At 43.9% G+C, this 19,238-nt stretch overlaps 2 protein-coding genes across 2 annotated transcripts in view; both read right to left on the bottom strand.

Moving 5' to 3' along the window:
* Positions 1-8,658, bottom strand: part of LOC119951765 (LON peptidase N-terminal domain and RING finger protein 3-like) — a 35,585-nt gene extending 26,927 nt beyond the window's left edge. The window contains exons 1-3 of the mRNA XM_038775105.1: positions 7,853-8,658; positions 2,517-2,635; positions 2,279-2,401 (exon numbers count right to left, since the gene is read on the bottom strand). Of these exons, the coding sequence (XP_038631033.1) occupies positions 2,279-2,401; positions 2,517-2,635; positions 7,853-8,579 (969 nt within the window). The 5' untranslated portion in view covers positions 8,580-8,658. The remainder of the gene's footprint in view (positions 1-2,278; positions 2,402-2,516; positions 2,636-7,852) is intronic.
* Positions 8,659-10,299: 1,641 nt separating this feature from the next.
* Positions 10,300-19,238, bottom strand: part of commd5 (COMM domain containing 5) — a 47,870-nt gene continuing 38,931 nt past the window's right edge. The window contains exon 8 of the mRNA XM_038774214.1: positions 10,300-10,503. Within this exon, the coding sequence (XP_038630142.1) occupies positions 10,468-10,503 (36 nt within the window). The 3' untranslated portion in view covers positions 10,300-10,467. The remainder of the gene's footprint in view (positions 10,504-19,238) is intronic.

A 19,238-nucleotide genomic window follows, 5' to 3' on the forward strand; every position in this document is an offset into this window, starting at 1 on the left:
ATGTATTAGTATACAGTGAAAAGTATTGTTTCTTGCATGCTGCACAAACAATGCATTCCGTACATAGGGAAGGAAGGAGAGACTGCAGAATATAATGTTACAGTTATAGCAAAGTGTAGAGAAAAAATCAACTTGATACAAGGTAGGTCCATTCAAAAGTCTGATGGCAGTAGGGAAGAAGCTGTTCTTGAGTCGGTTGGTACGTGACCTCAAACTTTGGAATTGTTTTCCTGACAGAAGAAGGTGGAAGAGAGTATGTCCAGGATGTATGGGGTCCTTAATTATGCTGGCTGCCTTTCCGAGGCTGCGGGAATTGTAGACAGAGTCGATGGATGGGAGGCTGGTTTGCGTGATGGACTGGGCTACATTCACGACCTTTTGTAATTTCCTGCGGTTTTAGGCAGAGCAGGATCCATACCAAGCTGTGATACAACCAGAAATAATGCTTTCTATGGTGCATCTGTAGAAGTTGGTGAGAGTCGTAGGTGACATGCCAAATACTTTCTATTTCCCGTAAGCTAACCAATCCTCTATCCATTCCAATTGTGACCCCTACACCATGAGCCCCTAGTCTGTGCAGTAACCTTTAATGCGACACCTTGCCAAAGGCCTTCTGGAAATCTAAGTACACCACATCAACAGGTTCCCCTTTATCCAAAATTGCTCGTTATTTTCCTCAAAGAACTCTAATAAATTAGTCAAACATGATTTTGCTTTCACAAAACCATGTTGATTCTGTTTAATTGCTTTGCGATATTCTAAGTGCCCTGCTATAACCTCTTTTGGAATTCCAGCATTTTTCCCATGATAGATGTCAAGCTAACTGGCCTGTAGTTTCCTACTTTTTGTCTCCCTCCTTTCCTTAATAGAGGAATTACATGTACTATTCTCTAATCCGATGGGACCTTTCCAGAAGCTAGGAATTTTGGAAAACTACAACCAATCCAACTATTATCTCAGCAGCCACTTCTTTTAAGACCTGAGGATGACGTCCACCTGGACCTGGAGACTGGCCAGCTTTCAGTGCTTGTAATGTTCTCAGAAACCTTTCCCTGGTGATTGGAATCGTTTTCAGATCCTCCCTCACTTTCACCTCTTAGAACAGTGCAGAAGGAGGCATTAGGCCCATCGAGTGTCCACCAACCCACTTAAGCCCTCCCTATTCCAATAACCCCTCCTAACCTTTTTGGACACTAAGGGCAATTTAGCGTGACCAATCCACCTAACCTGCACATCTTTGAACTGTGGGAGGAAACCGGAGCACCCGGAGGAAACCCACGCACACATGGGGAGAACGTGCAGACTCCGCACAGACAGTGACCCAAGCCGGGAATCGAACCTGGGATCCTGGCGCTGTGAAGCCACAGTGCTAGCCATGTGTGCCACCGTGCTGCCCGCACGATATTGATTCACAATTATTTCTGGGATGTTATTTGTATCCTCTGTAGTGAAGACTGACCTAAAATATCTGTTCAATTCATCCGCCATTTCCTTGGTTCTAATTATTAATTCCCCAGACTCAAATCTGTGGGGCAGCAACACCCACTTTAGTTACTGATTTCCTTTTTAAATACCTGTTGAAATTGTTGATAGTTGCGTTTCTCTCCTACTCTAATTTCTTACTCCTTATTATTCTTTTAGTTATTCTTTGAGTTCTGTCCAATGTTTAGACCCGGCCTCGGGTGACTGTGTGTGGCGTTTTAATGTTCTCCTCGTGTCTGTGTGGGTTTCCTCCGGGTTCCCAGTTTCCTCCCACAGTCCAAAGATGTGCAGAGTAGGTGGATTGGCCACGCTAAATTGCCCCTTAGGGTGGAGTTACACAACAGGTAATAATTTGGGCTGAGGTAATAATAATCTTTATTGTCACAAGTAGGCTTACATTAACACTGCAATGAAGTTACTGTGAAAAGCCCGAGTCGCCATATTCCGGCGCCTGTTCGGGTACACAGAGGGAGAATTCAGAATGTCCAAATGACCTATCAGCACGTCTTTTGGGACTTGTGGGAGGAAACCAGAGCACCCAGAGGAAACCCACGCAGACAGGAGGAGAACGTGCAGACTCCGCACAGACAGTGACCCAAGCCGGGAATCGAACCTAGGACCCTGAAGCAACTGTTCTAACCACTGTGCTACCGTGCTGCACATATCTAAGGGGTCCCTCCTTTACTAACTTGATCTTTAAATATTTCAAGAAGAATTTACGAATCTGCATTAAATTTAACAGTCTTTATTTTTCATATATAATCCTTCCAGTTACATAGTCCAAATGTTTAATTACCTTTTGGGCTTCCATTTTCGCTGTTTTGTTTTCTGAATCTAAAGCGATACAAATTAGATACTCCGTCAAAGCTTTGTCCATTTTCTGCAGTCCAGCCAGTGCTTGTGCTTTTCTTAAGTGGCCCTACAATCAAAGCATATCGGTTACTTAGGATATGTTTCCCTTACAACATGACCGTAACTTTTATAATGATGAAACAAACTGCACAATGTTGAGTAATTCTTTTTTAAAATCTCACTTTAGGCCAGAAAGGTTGGATGCTGCAGGCTGCATTTCCATCACGCAGTGCATCTTCAAAGCATTTCATACTCGCGTTAATCTGGGCACGGTTGCACAATAGCAGGTGGTCTTTGGGGGCTGCAAATAAAGCAGAACAGGAGTGGATGCAAACATTGTCACTCCATTCATTTTATAGTATTTACAGTTTTCATGAGATATGTTGGTGGAATAACTCTCACAATGCGTGCCTTGTGCTGTGATTATCTTCAGCCTCCAAGTACCTGAGGAACAGCATTCCTTGTTAATGCTGAATGGTCAGAATAATTATGCTCTACTCTTTCCACAGATGTTGATTGACCAACTGTGCTTTTCTAGAATGGCTTGCTCTTTGTTTGATGATGCCTATGGATGTAGCGTATCACATATTCCTTGGTGTGTCCATTTACTATTAATGGGAAATTGCATTTCCTAAGTAACCACGCCTGGAACACATTCTTAAACTGGAAAACTGGGACTGGAAAGGTAAGGATTGTCAACAGGAAAATTTGTGAATGGAGCCTCTGCTTCAACTTTATCATAAGATAATAAGAAATTAGCAGAGGCATGTGCAATAAGGTTAGTACAAAGCAATTATAAAACATCCACCATCATTATCTAAAAGCTTAATAATGCTACAATACTTATAGTCACGCACATGTAAAGCAATAAAAGAATTGCAACAATGGAAACCTTCTTTCAAATGCCAATCCATATTACAGATCGATTCCACTGCAATAAAATGTAATTTCAGAAATAGACAGTATGAGCAATCATATTGTCAAGCTTCACTCATTATTCCACAGTCCTTGGCCAATCAAAACTACAAATCGGGAATAAATAAAACATGTGAATATCTAAACCATTTAATCCTGATTTATGCCTCAAAACAGTAAACAGGTTGTGTGGTCCAAACATTTTCTTCAACCTCACCTCTTCAGGTAGGATAATGGGACCAAACTTGCAATAACTGAACTTTCAAGAGGAACGTCCTTCATCTATGCATTTCCTTTTGGAAGATGGAAAATTGATGTTCCTCTCCACCCACTGATTTAAATTTGAGAATGCATGATACAGCTGAATTGATATTTAGTTTTCTTGTGGTGACCATATCAAGATCTGATGGATTCATCCGGCGAAGGATTAAAAGGAAGTGCCCGTCACTCATTGCCCAGATGGCAAAGTGCTTGAGATGCATTCCAAATATGGCATGTTTTGAATCACAGGATTTTGCCCATAGTGGTTTGTTCGAGTTGGCTACATTTTACCAACTCAGTCTAGATACTGGATGAGACAGTGTATTCAGCCAAGTGAGGTCAGGGGGTCAATGAGGAATATCCCAGAGTGTTGTTCCTCCTCTTGGCCCTGTTTTTTCTCCTGTTGCAGGAGATCATATAGTTATTACTGAAAGGCTGTCTGCAAGAGTCAAGGTGAGCAGTTAGATATAATGCTCCACCTATTGTGAATTTGTTTTAGACCTGATGGGTTAATCAATCCTTTCCCGTTCATCCTTTTTTGTAATCGCTGACTTTTCCTCTTCTAACTGGGAGTTTTCAAAAGGGAATCGTAGCACTGTAACTACAGCAGTGACAGGGAAGCACATTTTACTGTCTCGCTGACTCGTTATCTGTTTTGTTGTGGTGGATTATAACCGTAGTCCCTTTTTGGACCATGCCAGATCGGGTATAGTACTCAGATCATTACTCTCAACTTAAGGTTAAGAAAGACAACCCCTGAAGACACTGAATAGATCTGAAGGTTTATTTCTACTTGCCCAAAGGAAAAGAAGCAGCTGAGTGTATTACCTTCCTCCAGAAAGCTTTTTTTAAAAATAATCATATTTTAGCTGCATTACAATATCCTGGATATTGTGGGCATCTGGGAATCTCTCCTGGGAATCTCTCCTCGGAACTGTACCTCTCCAGCAAAGAGTTTACAGAGATGGGGTTTACGAGTTTGTGATACAGAAAACAATGTGAGACAAAATAATTTCTAAACTATATCGAAGTTTATGAAACAACCAAACATGTAATTAATAGTTTGATGAAACAGTTAATCGCAACATTAATAGTTCTAGGAAAAGATAGAAAGTACAACCTTAATTCTAGTAGTGATTCCAATTTTTAAATCTAAATATTTTTACAGTAAAATACTTAAGTCGGATATCCATCAATTACAAAAGTAGCATGTGTCGTAAATATCCAGGTTAGTATAAGATTATAAATGTTAGTTAGATGTCTTTGACCCAGTTGAGGGGAGAATTATCATTACCTTGTAATACCTTGACCAAGGGAAATGAAAAAATGAAAAATGAAAATCGCTTATTGTCACAAGTAGGCTTCAAATTAAGTTACTGTGAAAAGCCCCTAGTCGCCACATTCCGGCGCCTGTCCGGGGAAGCTGGTACGGGAATCGAACCGTGCTGCTGGCCTTGGTCTGCTTTCAAAGCGAGCGATTTAGTTCTGTGCTAAACCAGCCCCTGTGCTAAACCAGGGATACTGGGGTGAGTCCAGCAAATTAAAAAATCTGAAGTGTGCTTTCAATATTTACACATTTCTCAAGGGCAATTAGGGATGGGCAACAAATGCTGGCTTCCCAAAGATGCCCTAATCCCGTTAAGAATGGAAAAGGGTTGTATAACTAATTTCTTATCAACGGCTAATACAAAGGCAAAACACTGAATGCTGGAAATTCAAAATAAGAGCAAAAAATGCTGCAAATGCTCAGCAGGTTTGGAGCACCTAGAAAGCGAGAAACAGAGTTAATGGTTCAGGTCGATAGTCTTTCATCAGAACTGATGAAAGGTCATTGAGCTGAAACATTAACTCTGTTTCCCTCCAAGATGCTGCTGACCTGCTGAGCATTTCCAGCATTTCTTTTATTTTCCCTCAAGTATGGCTGTTGCTTCCTACGAAAGGAGACAAGGATGTACCCACAACCGCCACGACAGACACTATTGGAAGACCTACTGGACGCAAGTATCCTAGAGAAAGGGAACTGTAGTGACATGTATGACCGACTGGTAGACAGGGACAACACCGTACTGGACGCAACAAGAAGGAAATGGGAGGACGACCTGGGGATGGAGATAGGGTGGGGACTCTGGAGCGAAGCACTGCATAGGGTCAACTCCACCTCCACGTGCGCAAGGCTCAGCCTGACGCAACTAAAAGTGGTACATAGAGCCCACTTAACGAGAAACCGTATGAGTAGTTCTTCCCGGAGGTGGAGGACAAATGTGAGCGGTGCCAGAGAGGCCCGGCCAACCACGCCCACATGTTCTGGTCTTGCCCCAGACTTGTGGAGTACTGGACAGCCTTCTTCGAGGCTATGTCCAAAGTGGTGGGGGTGAGGGTGGAGCCATGCCCGATAGTGGCGGTCTTCGGGGTTTCAGACCAGCCAGATCTATTCCTGGGGAGGAGGGCGGACGCCCTTGCCTTTGCCTCCCTGATTGCCCGCCGTAGAATCCTGTTTGGCTGGCGGTCAGCAGCACCACCCAGAGCTGCAGACTGGCTGTCCGACCTCTCGGAATCTCTCCAAATGGAGAAAATCAAATTCGCCATCCGAGGGTCGACGACGGCTTCCACAGAACGTGGGAGCCATTCATGCAACTGTTCCGGGACCTGTTTGTGGCCAACGTACATGAGGAAGAATAGTCGGGTGGCCAAGAAACCAGGGGAAAATGGGCGGGAATCGGGGGATGGTAGCCGGGGGGAGGGGGGGGGGGGGGGGGGGCTACGGGCTCGGTATGGGGGTTTGATGGCAAGCCAAGGCCCAAAACCAAACTATAAATAAATGCCTATAAACATTTGCCTCGGCCATATTGGGGAATGTAAAATATGTATGCTGGCTAAAGGGGGCGGCCACAATTATTGTTATGAAGATGCTTACCTGTAAATATTCATGTAAAAAATTTTTGTGTTTTCCTTTGTTTTTTTTTTGTTTTTTTTTCTCTCTCTCTAATAACTTGTAATTTGTCATATATAAAATATGAAAACTCAATAAAAAAACATTTATAAAAAAGTATGGCTGTTGAACGCCAAATCAAAGCAAGCCTGTTCCCCTTTATTTCTCAAATTAAAGTTGTATTACTGTTAATTTACAGGCAAGATCAGACCCTCTTCCATTTTGAAGAAAGTCAGCAGGCCCGTGCTGGTCAAAATTTCAATGATACATTAAACTGTGTTTCAAAATTACATGGGAGAGGCAGTTATAATTTAATTTGTACTTGGTCAGTTTTGTCAAAAATTCAGTTGACTGCAGTTTCAGACTGTCAGCATAAAATCGTCGTATCACATATTACACTTTGGTAGCTTTGTGACAAGTTTGCAAAACTGCTTTGCCAATGTGCTGCCCTGTGATAAGCTTCTGGACTTCAGGAGTCAATCCATCTCATCAGGGTAACAAAAAGCAAAAGTATTGCAGGTGCTGGAGACCCTAAATGAAAGCAGAAAGCGCTGGGAAAACTCAGCAGGTCTGGCAGCAACTGAGGAGAGAGAAAATGTTAGCAAGTTTGAATCTTCTGTGAAACTCCAAAAAGTCAGGTCAGTTCCGAAGAAGTCAAAACCTTAACTTTGTTTCTCTCCACAGACGCTGCCAAGTTTTTAAATCGGCACGTTCTGCTTCCACCTTATCAGGAGTTATCTCGACAGCTCCAAGATGACTACGTTTTTTTTAAGTGGGCCTTTTTTGCTCAAAAGGATGAGGTAAGTGGTATTATTAGAAAGATGAACTCTAACTTTTAAGCTGGATTCCATCGCATCGCCCATGCATTAAGAATAAAGGTGACCTAAAAATTCTCTCGAGGTCGAGATACAGCCATCAGCCCTTTGAAAGCTGGTTCAAGAGATTTGAAGTTAATTCTGCTATACAGTGAACCTTAAACCATGCCTTTTAAATTTCCACATTGGTGTGCATTCTCATTTAAAAGGCTGAACTGCAAATTTGAGAGCTTCAGATGGTGAATATTTTTGTTTGACCCAGTTTCCCCCCTAATGTTACACAACAGCTGTTACCTAACCGCAGGACAAAGCAGTCAAAACCTTATGCAACACGCCCTGAAACATGTCATCGATTTAAACTACCACCTTAGCTCGTAACCTTCCCCCTGGCGACTCTGCAGTGTAGCTGGCCAATCCATCCAGCTGTGCAACCTTCCCAAATCAATCATTTCGCTTTGAAATCAACCCTGGACACTTGTCTATTTGCAAACTTTTTAAAAAGCACACAGACGTGTTCAATGGCCCCAATTCACAGTCTCTGCCAAAAAATGAAGGTTAAAAAGAAATGAAAAGAGAGAGAGAATAGATTGCACATTACCTAACGCAATTGCTTGGTGATATTTCTGTAAGGCAGCCAGCGGTTTATTTTTCTTGTACAAGACGTTCCCTTCGTGTCTAAGAGTTAGTGCCCTGCTCTCTGCCGGGAAGTACTTGCCCACGAAGCTGTTCAGGACCACGTTGATTCTATAGGCGCCGGTGGTGGGGAGTTTCTCTCTGCAAACTTTGCAGCAGGGGTTGGAGGCTGGCTGGTTGTAGCGCTCCTTCTCCAGGCACTTCTTACAGTAGGTGTGGCCGCAGCGCAGGGTGACCGGCTGGAACAGGGTGCCGGTGCACAGCAGGCAGCTCAGCAAGCCCCTGCCCGGCGGCTGGCCCTCCGCCCAGCCCAGGTTGCCCCTCACCCTCTCCGCCAGGTAGCCGGCCAGGAGATGCAGGTGCTCGGCTCGCAGGCTGCCCCTCCGTGACAGCAGCTGGTACTCGCCCAGCGCCTCGCCCAGCCGCCCTGCCAGCACCAGGCGGTGGGCTCGCTGCAGCATCTCCTCCTCCTCCTGGCCGGCAGCTTCCTCCTCCTCCTCCCGCCGCCACCTGGACAGCTCGGCGGCCAGCTGCAAGCTCCGTGCCCCGGCCGCCAGCCCCAGCAGCAGCTCCTCCACCCGGCCGCCTCCTCCTCCTCCTGCAGCCGCTCCCGGAGAGGGCACCGGCCCACCGCCAGCCTCCTCCAACACAAAGCCCAGCAAACTGCCCCTGCTCAGCTTCACACTGCTCATGGTGAGTGTGTCTGTGTGTGAGAGTGTGTGTGTGCAGCTGGGTCCCTTTATACCGGCCTGCACTCTCCCTCTGCCCCTCTCCCTCCTGTCTCTGCCCCCTCCCCTCTGCCCCTATCCCTCTGCCCCTTCTACCCCTCTCCCTCTGCCCCTCCTACCCCTCTCCCTCTGCCCCTCCTACCCCTCCCCTCTGCCCCCTCCCCTCTGCCCCCTCTCCTTCCCCTCTGCCCTCTCTCCTTCCCCTCTGCCCTCTCTCCTTCCCCTCTGCCCCCTCTCCTTCCCCTCTGCCCCTCTCCTTCCCCTCTACCCCCTGTCTCTGCCCCCTCCCCTCTGCCCCTTCTACCCCTCTCCCTCTGCCCCTTCTACCCCTCTCCCTCTGCCCCCTCTCCCTCCCCTCTCCCTCCCCTCTGCCCCCTCTCCCTCCCCTCTACCCCTCTCCTTCTACCCTCTACTGTCTCTGCCCCCTCCCCTCTCCCTCTGCCCCTTCTACCCCTCTCCCTCTGTCCCTTCTACCCCTCTCCCTCTGCCCCCTTTCCCTCCCCTCTGCCCCTCTCTCTCCTGTCTCTGCCCCTCTCTCCTGTCTCTGCCACTCTCCCTCTGCCCCTCTCCCTCCTGTCTCTGCCTCCTTCCCAATTCCGATGGAGCACACAACCCGATCCACAATGGGAAAAAAAGTGTTACATAAAGCGGCGTCACATGACACCCCTCCACCGCCTCCCATTGGCCTGAGTCAGACTGTTACAAAACCAGCAAGTTCTGTAACATTTTGTTTATTTTGAATTATTTCGGGGAAGACTTGCAGGATTGACAAATCTCTCTACCTATCTCTCTCTCCACCTCTCTATCTCTCTCCACGCCTCTCTCTACCTCTCTCTCTCTCTACCTCTCATCTATCTCTACTTCTCGCTATCAAACTCTACCTCTCTCTATCTCTACCTCTCTATCCCGCTATCTATCTCTACCTCTCTATCTACCTCTACCTTTCTATCCCTGCCTCTCTCTCTCTCTACCTCTCTATCTTTCTTTCTACCTCTCTCTTATCTACCTCTACTTCTCTTTATCCACCTCTCTCTATCTATCTCTATCCCGCTATCTACCTCTACCTTTCTATCGCTGCCTCTCTACCTCTCTATCTTTCTCTCTCTATCTTTCTCTCTACCTCTATCTTTCTCTACCTCTTTCTCTCTCTATCGCTCTCTACCTCTCTATCTTTCTCTCCACCTCTCTATCTTTCTCTCAGCCTCTATCTCTCTACCTCTCTATCTTTCTCTCTCTATCTCTCTCTCTGCCTCTATATCTCTCTCTACCTCTCTATCTCTCTACTCTCTATCTCACCACCGTTAAAAGCTGCATCTTTGTTGCCCTTGAAGCTGTGACAAGTCATCTGTTAACAGCCAAGCTCGGCGAGCTGTGTCAGTGTGCGGAACCACCCACTGGCCAGATTTCAATATTCAATTTGCGCGCAAAGATAGCCAAATCTGAACCCAATGCACCATCACCACAATCTGGGAGCTCACCGCCCGAGCATCATATGGATAATAGCTCTCCAACGCCGACCTGTGTCTTTGCAGCCCCTGTCGTTCCGGGGGAAGGGGTGTTGTTTCAAAGTGGCGCGTCAATTACTCCCGGCTGTTTTGTTATTAAAACTGGAAACATACTGGACTGGGAAATCTCAATAATAACAGATACGGCATCCTCCTGGTCTGCAAAAAAAAAACAGGCGCACATTTTTGTGAAACTTTCTGTTAATAATTTGCACCAACAGTTCTGATCGGGGGTAACTTGTTGTTCCAGGAATATTCTCCCCGTTTGTCGAGTGTCTGTGTGGCGTGTAGATTACATCACCCCTTATATAAGGTGACACACAGTGTGTCCTTTTACATAAAACGTCTTAACTATTGTGCTGGAACCTTTTTATGCGGTAGATCTGAGGAAACAAAAGATAGGAGGAGGCAGGTGATTTTTTATCTCTTTCTCTGGAAGAATTTCTTAGTTTAACAGAGGTGCCATAAATTAAAATCAATAAAACCAACATCTTTGACCTGTCGAATTAGCAATCTCAACACGCCTGAAATGTCTGCAAGAATGTGTAAATATTCAAATATAAACAGGACAAATCCCGGCCGTTTCCCATGATACTTGATCAGAAATTTAATTTTTAAAAATCGAGAGCTTTGTCGGAATCAGGTGCATAACAGTGACACGAGCAAGGAAATGCAGTTTAGTTTCCCCAATAAAAAGCTTGAAATGATCTGGCCAAAAAAGCTCTGACTTTAGAAAATTGGTTACATAATTGTGCTTCTATTTTGGTTTGAGAACTTGATTTCTCGCTGTCGCACATGCAAAGCATCACAAAGCGCTCGTACATCACCACAACTTGAATCATTTAACTGCATTATGCCAATCAGGTCCTAACCTTTCAACTCAAGGTGGGGAGGCAGTGAAATACACACAAATTATATGGAAGTGAGGATGTTGAAAGGTTCCTTCGGTAAGGCTCCATATTTGCATGTGTTATGCTGTCAAATTCCAACTTCACGATTTGCAAAAGGGTTTATATTAGTAACTTGATTAGGCAGAAAAATTAGGAGATGGCATATGATCATGGCAAATGTTTGCTGGGACAGCATGACGCAGAGTGGTTAGCATTGCTGCCTCACAGCTTCAGGGTCCCAGGTTCAGTTCCAGCCTTGTGTGACTGTGTGGAAGTCTGCACTTTCTCCTGGGTCTGTGTGGGTTTTACGCCAGTTACTCTGGTTTCCTCCCACAAATGTGCAGGTTAGGTGGATTGGCCATGCTAAATTACGTCTGAGTGTCCAAAAGATTAGGTGGGGTTACTGGGTTACGAGGATAGGGTGGAGATGTGGATTTAAGTAGGGTGCTCTTTCCGAGGCTTAATGGGCCAAATGGCCTCCTTCTGCGCTGTCCGGGTTTATGATTCTAGGTCGAAATATGTGTGGGTAGCTGGCAATACCAGCTGTGGTTCACATCCAAATCAGAAAGCTGTGGGTTCAACTCCCTGCTCCAGAGATTTTCTTAAAAATATACTCACAGGATGTGGGTACCAGGAGCGTGGTCAACATTGTTGTCCAGTCCTAATGTTCACTGAGAAGGTGAAACCAAGTTGTCTTCCTAAACGGCTGTAATTCATATGGTGATATATACACATGGTGTATACACGGTGTTGTTAGCAAGGGGATTGCAGGACTTTGAGCCAACAACATTGAATAAATGGTGATATACTTCCATGTCAGAAGGATCTGGAGGGGTTGGTGTTCCTATGCACCGGCTATTCTTGTCTTTCGAACAGGTAGAAGTTGCAGGAAAGAGCCTTGGAGATTTTCTGCAGTGCATTGTGCAGATAGTTCACACTGCAGCCACTGTAGGTCAATAGTGGAGGGAATGAATGTATATGGTGGTGGATAAGATGCCAGTCATGAGTTTGGCTTTGTCCTGGATGGTGTTGAGCTTATTGAGTGTTGTTGAAGCTGCACTCATCCAGGCAAGAGGAGAGCATTCCATCACATTCCTGACTTGTGCACTCCTAACATGTGCCTTGTAGATGGTGGACACGTTGTGCGGGGTCAGGTGGTGATTTAGTCATGGCAGAATGTCCAGCCTGTGACCTGCTCTTGTCACAGTATTATGTAGCTGGTTCATTTCAGTTTCTGGTCAATGGTAACCCCCAATTTGCTGATGGGGACTTCGACATTGGTAATTGTGTTGAATGTCAAGTGGAGGTGATGGATAGACTTTCTCGTCCTGGAAATGGTTGTTGGTTGGCACTTGTCCGGGTAAATATTATTTGTTCAGATGTGAATTGAACTGAACCCTGCCATTGTCAGCAAACATCTCTGCTTCTGATCTTACGACACTGCCTTCATCTACACACCTATAAGACCATAAGATATAGGAGCAGAATTAGTTCATTCGGCCCCCTGTAGATCTGCTCCTTTTGTACCTGTTAAAAGCCCCTCTTTTCGTCCGATCCAGTCCTGAACATTCTCAGACATCCAGGCATTTCTGGGCTTGTTGCTCCTACATTTCACCCTAAAGGGAACATGTTGCATCTGTACTCTCGCCAATTCAATTTTGAACGCACCCCACTGTTCTGCTGTAGATTTACCCAGAAGTAGCCGTTCCCAGTGTACTTGGCCAGATCCTGCCTCATTTTAATAAAATCAGCCGACCCCCCCAATCCAAAACCCTTTTTTTTACAGACTGTATTTTTTTCTTTTCGATGACAAATTTAAAATGTAGTGTTGTGGTTGCTATCACTAAAATGCTCCTCCACTCCTACCTCAAACACCTGACCGGCTTTGTTCCCCCAAACTAGGTCCAACATTGCACCATCCCTTTGATAGGTTGATATAAAAAGCTGTCTTGAATACATTTCAAGAAATCTGCTCTCTCTTTCCAATGTGACTATTCCAATTAATGTTGGGAAAGTTGAAATCCCCTAATATAATTCATTACTCATTTTTTGCTTTTACACATCCCAGTGAATTGTTTACAGATCTGCTTCTCTGTTGACGATTATACGCTCCCAGCAGTGCTCCCTTTTTATTCCAAAACTTTACCCACAAAGCCTCAGTACAGGACCCACTGAGATATCGTCCCTCCTCACCGCAGTAACAGACTCCTTAATTAATAATGCATCACCACCTCCTCTTTTTACGCCGTCCCCTGTCCTATCTGAAGATCCTGGAATGGTGATCTGCCAGTCCTGCCCATCCCTCAACCACATCTCTGTAATGGCAACATCACAACTCCACCTGTCACTACACGCTCTTAACTCATCTGTCACTACACGCTCTTAACTCATCTGTCTTACCTATGATATTCCTAGCATTAAAGTAGAGACCACCAGCCTTGTTTTACTCCCATGAAACTCAACATGCTGTCCTGACCCCCGCTGAACTAGTTTAAATCCCTCCCAACAGCACTCACATGATTCCCATTGCCTTAAATTTTACTCATGATTCTCATTAACTTCACTTTTACTTGAGCTCTTCGATGTCGCCCTCAGTTAAATCTGCCTTGATGACTGAGCGGCATGGTAGATCAGTGGTTAGCACTGTTGCTTCACAGTTCCAGGGATTAGGGTTCGATTCCCGGCTTGGGTCACTATCTGTGCAGAGTCTGCACATTTTCCCCATGACTGCGTGGGTTTCCTCCGGGAGCTCCAGCTTCCTCCCACAAGTCCCGAAAGATGTTAGGTGAATTGGACATTCTGAATTCTCCCTCAGTGTATCTGAACAGGCCCTGGGATGTGACGGCTGGGGGATTTTCACAGTAACTTCATTGCAGTATTAATGTAAGCCTATTTGTGACAATAATGAAGATTATTATCATTAGGACACTGGAGTTTAGTTCTATTGTCCATCTTTGAATCAAGGCTATAATAAGATCCTGGCGGCTCTGATGAGCAGCTTATTAGTGAGTAAGTGTCATTTTATAGCACTGTCGATGACACATTCCACCACTTTGCTGATGATTGAGAGTAAGCTGAAGGAACAGATTGGATTTGTCCTGCTTTTTGTGAACTTAAAACACATAATCCAAGCTGCCACTTCAGTACAATGCCTGCTGCCCTGTTGGGGTGCCATCTTTCGGATGAGCCCTTCAAATTTGGTTTAACTTTCTTCTCAGGAGAATGTAGAAGATCCCTGGGCACTATTCTGAAGGTGAGCAGGCCATTTCACCTGTGTCCCGGCCAATATTCATCCTTCAACTAAAAGCTGTAAACTGATAGCGGGCTATTGACTTGAGCACAAAAATCAAGGCTGACACTCCCGATTCAGCAATGCGGGAGTGCTGTACTGTCGAAGGTGTTTGTACATAATGTTAAATTGAGGCTCTGTCTGCTCTCTCAGGTCAACCTCGAAGTTCTGGTGATACGTTTTTCAAAGGTGAGCAGGAAACTCATCTTTTTTCCGGCCAACATTTATTGTTCAATCAACATCAGAAAAACAGATCATGTTTATCAAGTAACTGGGAGCTTAATGTGTACCAATTGGCTGACTAATAATAATCTTTATTATTGTCATAAGTGGGCTTACATTAACACTGCAATGAAGTTACTGTGAAAATCCACTCGTCGCCACATTCCAGCGCCTGTTCGGATACACAGAGAGAAAATTCAGAATGCCCAATTCACCTAACAAGCACATCTTTCGGGACTTGTGGGAGGAAACCGGAGCACCTGGAGGAAACCCACACTGACAGGGGGAGAATGTGCAGACTCTGCACAGACAGTGACCCAAGCCGGGAATCGAACCTAGGGCCCTGGCATTGTGAAGCAACAGTGCTAACCACTGTGCTACCGTGCCACCCTACCCAATTAAATTGCGCTTTTTTACACAAGTGACTGCACTTCAAATGCACTTCCTTGGCTGCGCAATACTATGAAACACCCCTGAGGTCAACACAGGCATTATATAAATGCAAGTTTTCCATTTTTAAAAAACTGATGCGCTTCAAGATGTTTCAAAAAGTGAAGTTTTTCCTTCAACTCGCCTTTTCTGGCCTTGCCCGTTTCTTATGCTCTTTCTCAGCCAATGGGGTGAAGGTTGTAAACAAAAACCTTGTCCCTTCGATTGTCACGGGTCTGCTAACTAGCCTCCTGCTCTCTAATCAAAATAAATTCTGAAAGATAACCCAAAAATCCTGAGTAAATATGTGAAAGATGAATTGCACATAGCGAAAAACGCTATGAACTCTGCAGTCTGCGAGGATATTGAACAGATGAGATTGTAAACACCAGTGCCCTACTTAAGTGGCATCAAGGTAGGGAGAGCTAGAACTAGGTCTTTGTTTACATACATCACTATGGTATTAGCTGTCCAGCTTTTGAATAGTTTATGAATGCATTGTCCATTCTGTGTGACGGTGCACAAATATTCAGACAATTGACAATGATGGGGTGAAGAAATAAGTAATGGTTCTGTTCGGAATTGACCCAGATACATGGCAGAGTGGGTAGGAACATCTCATTACAATGGCTGATGAAACAAATATTTTGTTTCCCTTCATTGAGCAACTGCTGGATTCTTCCATTGCAACATCAGTAGCACATTCTAAAATACATGCGATCGAATCTTTCGTACCAGCAAACGAGTTGTAAATTTATAGCTATTCATTCTTTTGATTATTTTTGAATAGCAGTGGAAGTTACTATTCAAAAGGAAATGGTACTAAAGTGACGCAAACCTGCTAGATAAATCGCTGGAACCCGATTGATAATTTTCCCAGATTCTGGTTGAAAAGATGGAGAAAGGCAAATGTGACAGGCCTATAATGTGATACTTTATAGTTTAGACGTGTGTAATGTGAGAGTACCTTTAAGAAATGGGTGTTTATCAGTGATGTCAGAGTGTGGGTGGTGCTGGGCTGTCTGTCAGCTTTTTACTTTCGTTTTAAGATGTTTTCTGCAGGGTGTATTTTAGTTTTGTTTTCAGAGCTGGATAGCTGCAGTCACAGCCAGAGGGTGTATTGGTCTCTCTTTCTGTAATCTAAAGACTGTAAATCGATCCTTTGGTGATTTAAAACAAATACCCGCTCTTAGTAGTGACTTTAACCTGATGTGCTTCTGTTAAAAGGTTTTTTTAAAAGTCTTATGGATGTTAAAAGGACAGCTAAAGGATTACTTAGTGTTGTATTCTTTAGTGGTCATATTTGAATTGATGGTTGCTAAGATGTTCACTGTATGTTTTAAAAAGGTTAACTTGAGTTCATAGAATAAACATTGTTTTGCTTTAAAAAATACTTTTACATTTCTGCTGTACCACACCTGTAGAGCGGGCCGTGTGTTCCCCATACCACAATCTATTAAAAGTTGTGGGTCAGGTGAACTCCATGATACACTTCGGGGTTCTCTAAACCCTGGCCCATAACACTTGCTGCAATAATTAAACCACGAGAGTCTGAGGTAGTTTTTTGTGAGGTATTATGGCATGACTCCCACACAGAGCAATTAAGGCAAACATAGCGGTAAACGGGATTAAGCAGAATGAATCAGTAAAGTAAGCAAAGTTGCCATAGTCCCAGATGACCATAGGCTGTTTCTCCCTATGAGCCCACACTGTTGGGCTCATGAACCAGCCGTCAAGCTAACTGAGCGAAACAGAATGTATCCACAAGGTAATAAGACATATGGTAAAAGGTTATTCACCAGAACGGTAAATATTTTGCAAGTGACTGAGTTGGAGCTTACTTGTTTCTTATAAACAAGAATGGTCCAGACTTGCACTGAATTATAACAGGTCAAAGTTTCTGTAGCATGACACAAATATATCATTGCCTGTTTAGATTTTTTTGTTGGCTGAAAGTATCACCAAAAATTAGTGATGGAAACTACTTCAAACAAAAGGTTATTCATCCCTCACCAAATCACTTAAGAGATTGGGTTGAAAAGCAAAATGCTGGTATCGCAAAGCTACGTGGAGTAGCACAACTCAGAGAGCAACCTTTGCAGTTTTATGTTTAACTGCAAACCTGTCTCTACCATTTCTGCATAAGTAACCGTGAGCACAGTGGGAACCGCTATTTTCACCCCAAATACTGGCCCATTACATTACGCGACATAAACTAAGAACTTGTATCACTCAAGTAAAGTGTTATATTTTTTAAAAATTTGTTCTTGGAATGTGAGGCATCGCTGACTGGGCCAGCATTTGTTGCCCATCCCTGATTGCCCGAGAACTGAGTGGCTTGCTCGACCATTTCAGTGGGGGGAAGTTAAGAGTCAACCATATCGCTGCGTGGGTCTGGAGTCACATGTAGGCCAGACCAGGAAAGGACAGCAGATTTCCTTCCTTGAAGGACACTAGTGAACCAGATGGGTTTTTACAATAATTGGCATGGTCGTCATTAGACTTTTAATTCTATATATATATTTTTTAATTTTTAGTTTTAATTGAATTCAAATTTCATCATCTGCCATTGTGGGATTCAAACCCAGGACTCCAGAGCATTATCCTGGGTTTCTGGATTACCAGTCCAATGACAATACTGAAAATTGCAGGTGACCTGAAATTGCGAGAAGAACTATTTTAGAGACTGCCAGGACAGTTTGATAGACAAGCAAGTGGGTAGGTACGGTTTGAGGCAGAGAAATTTGAAATAATACATTTTCAAAGTAAGAATAGGGAAAGGAAATGAATATCAAACGTTAAGGTTCCTTCAAGCATAACTGGTACATTAGTTGTTCCATTATTCTATTGCACCTGTCTTTTTAAAGCTTTGATCTCTAGATGCTTCCTGCGAACAATCATTTAAAAATGGTAATGGCTACTGTAGACAACCGAGCAATTATTCAGGTTAGTAAAGCTGGACTTCTCACAATCGCTCGTGTGTTTTTAAAAAAAAATAACAGCAGTAAAACATCACAAGGAAGTTTCACAAACCTCTTGGCTAATTAAGGTCATGCATAAAAATCTGTGCATCCAACAATTTAGCCTCTTGTGAAATATTAAAGTATTACATCTGTCGGATTTCTGCAACTTTAAATATTAATTCTGAAGAATGTACGAAATAGGATTAGGGATAGACCATTCAGTCCCTCAATCACTGCTCCACCACTCAATCAGGACATGTCCGATCCCCATAAACCCTGGACTCCCATTGTCAATCAAAAATCTGACTAACTCAGCCTTGAATATATTCATTGACTCAGGCTCCGTTACTCCCTAGGGAAGTGAATTTTAAACACTAACCATCCTCAGAAGAAATTGCTCCTAATCGCCATCTTAAATGGGGACCCCTTATTTTGAAATGGAGTCCCTTAGATTTTCTGACAAGAAATGCAAGCCTTACAGAACAAGCTATACAATCTGAGGTCTTATAACATTTGAAACTGGACTTTTTAAGCCAAAAGTAATCTGAAAGGGATGGTAGTATATAGAATGCACACTTCTGCACCCTACCATATCTCTCAGGATGTCCCAAAGCATGCCATGCAGATTCAAATTAAGTGGAGACATTTATGTGGGTGAACACAATTTGCATACAATGAACGCCAGGATAGGCGAATGACAATTTAATCAGTGTTTCCGGATGGCCATTGGGGTATACGTGTTAGCCGGGGCCACTGGGAGAATTCAATTCTCTTAGTAGTAGGGTCAACACTGCAACGCTCCCTTCCTAATGCACTGCCGTGGCAGCTTCGGCCCGAGACTGGGGGGAATGTTGAAACGTCTGACTGAGAGGTGAGCATGTTACCAAATGAGTCAAACCAATATTTCAGTGATTAAGTAATTACATCATTATGCATGCAAGACAGAAGAATGCACACACGATTGATATAAGTGAGCCACAATAACCTTGGGCATTAGAACAGAAAAGAAATGGTGTTAAGAAATTATATTTCAGCAGCATTATTGGCAAAGCTTCCTGCTCGTTCCCCAGCTGCTGTTAGAATTGGGTATTTATGAATATAAACTGAGGTCAGCTGTGAGGCACTCAATGGTAAATCAGCAGGCTGACATTCACCATAAAAGTTCATATGGCAGAGATGCAATAGGACATTCCTCGTGCGGGAGTCCACCCCATTAGGAGATGAGCAGAGATAAAGAGGGAGAGAGAAAGAAAGAAATGGTTTTATTTCTTTGTTAATAATTCCAATGAAGGGGCAATTTAGCATGGACAATCCACCTAACCTAC

This window comes from Scyliorhinus canicula, chromosome 17 (assembly GCF_902713615.1).
Source record: "Scyliorhinus canicula chromosome 17, sScyCan1.1, whole genome shotgun sequence".
Lineage (NCBI taxonomy): Eukaryota > Metazoa > Chordata > Chondrichthyes > Carcharhiniformes > Scyliorhinidae > Scyliorhinus > Scyliorhinus canicula.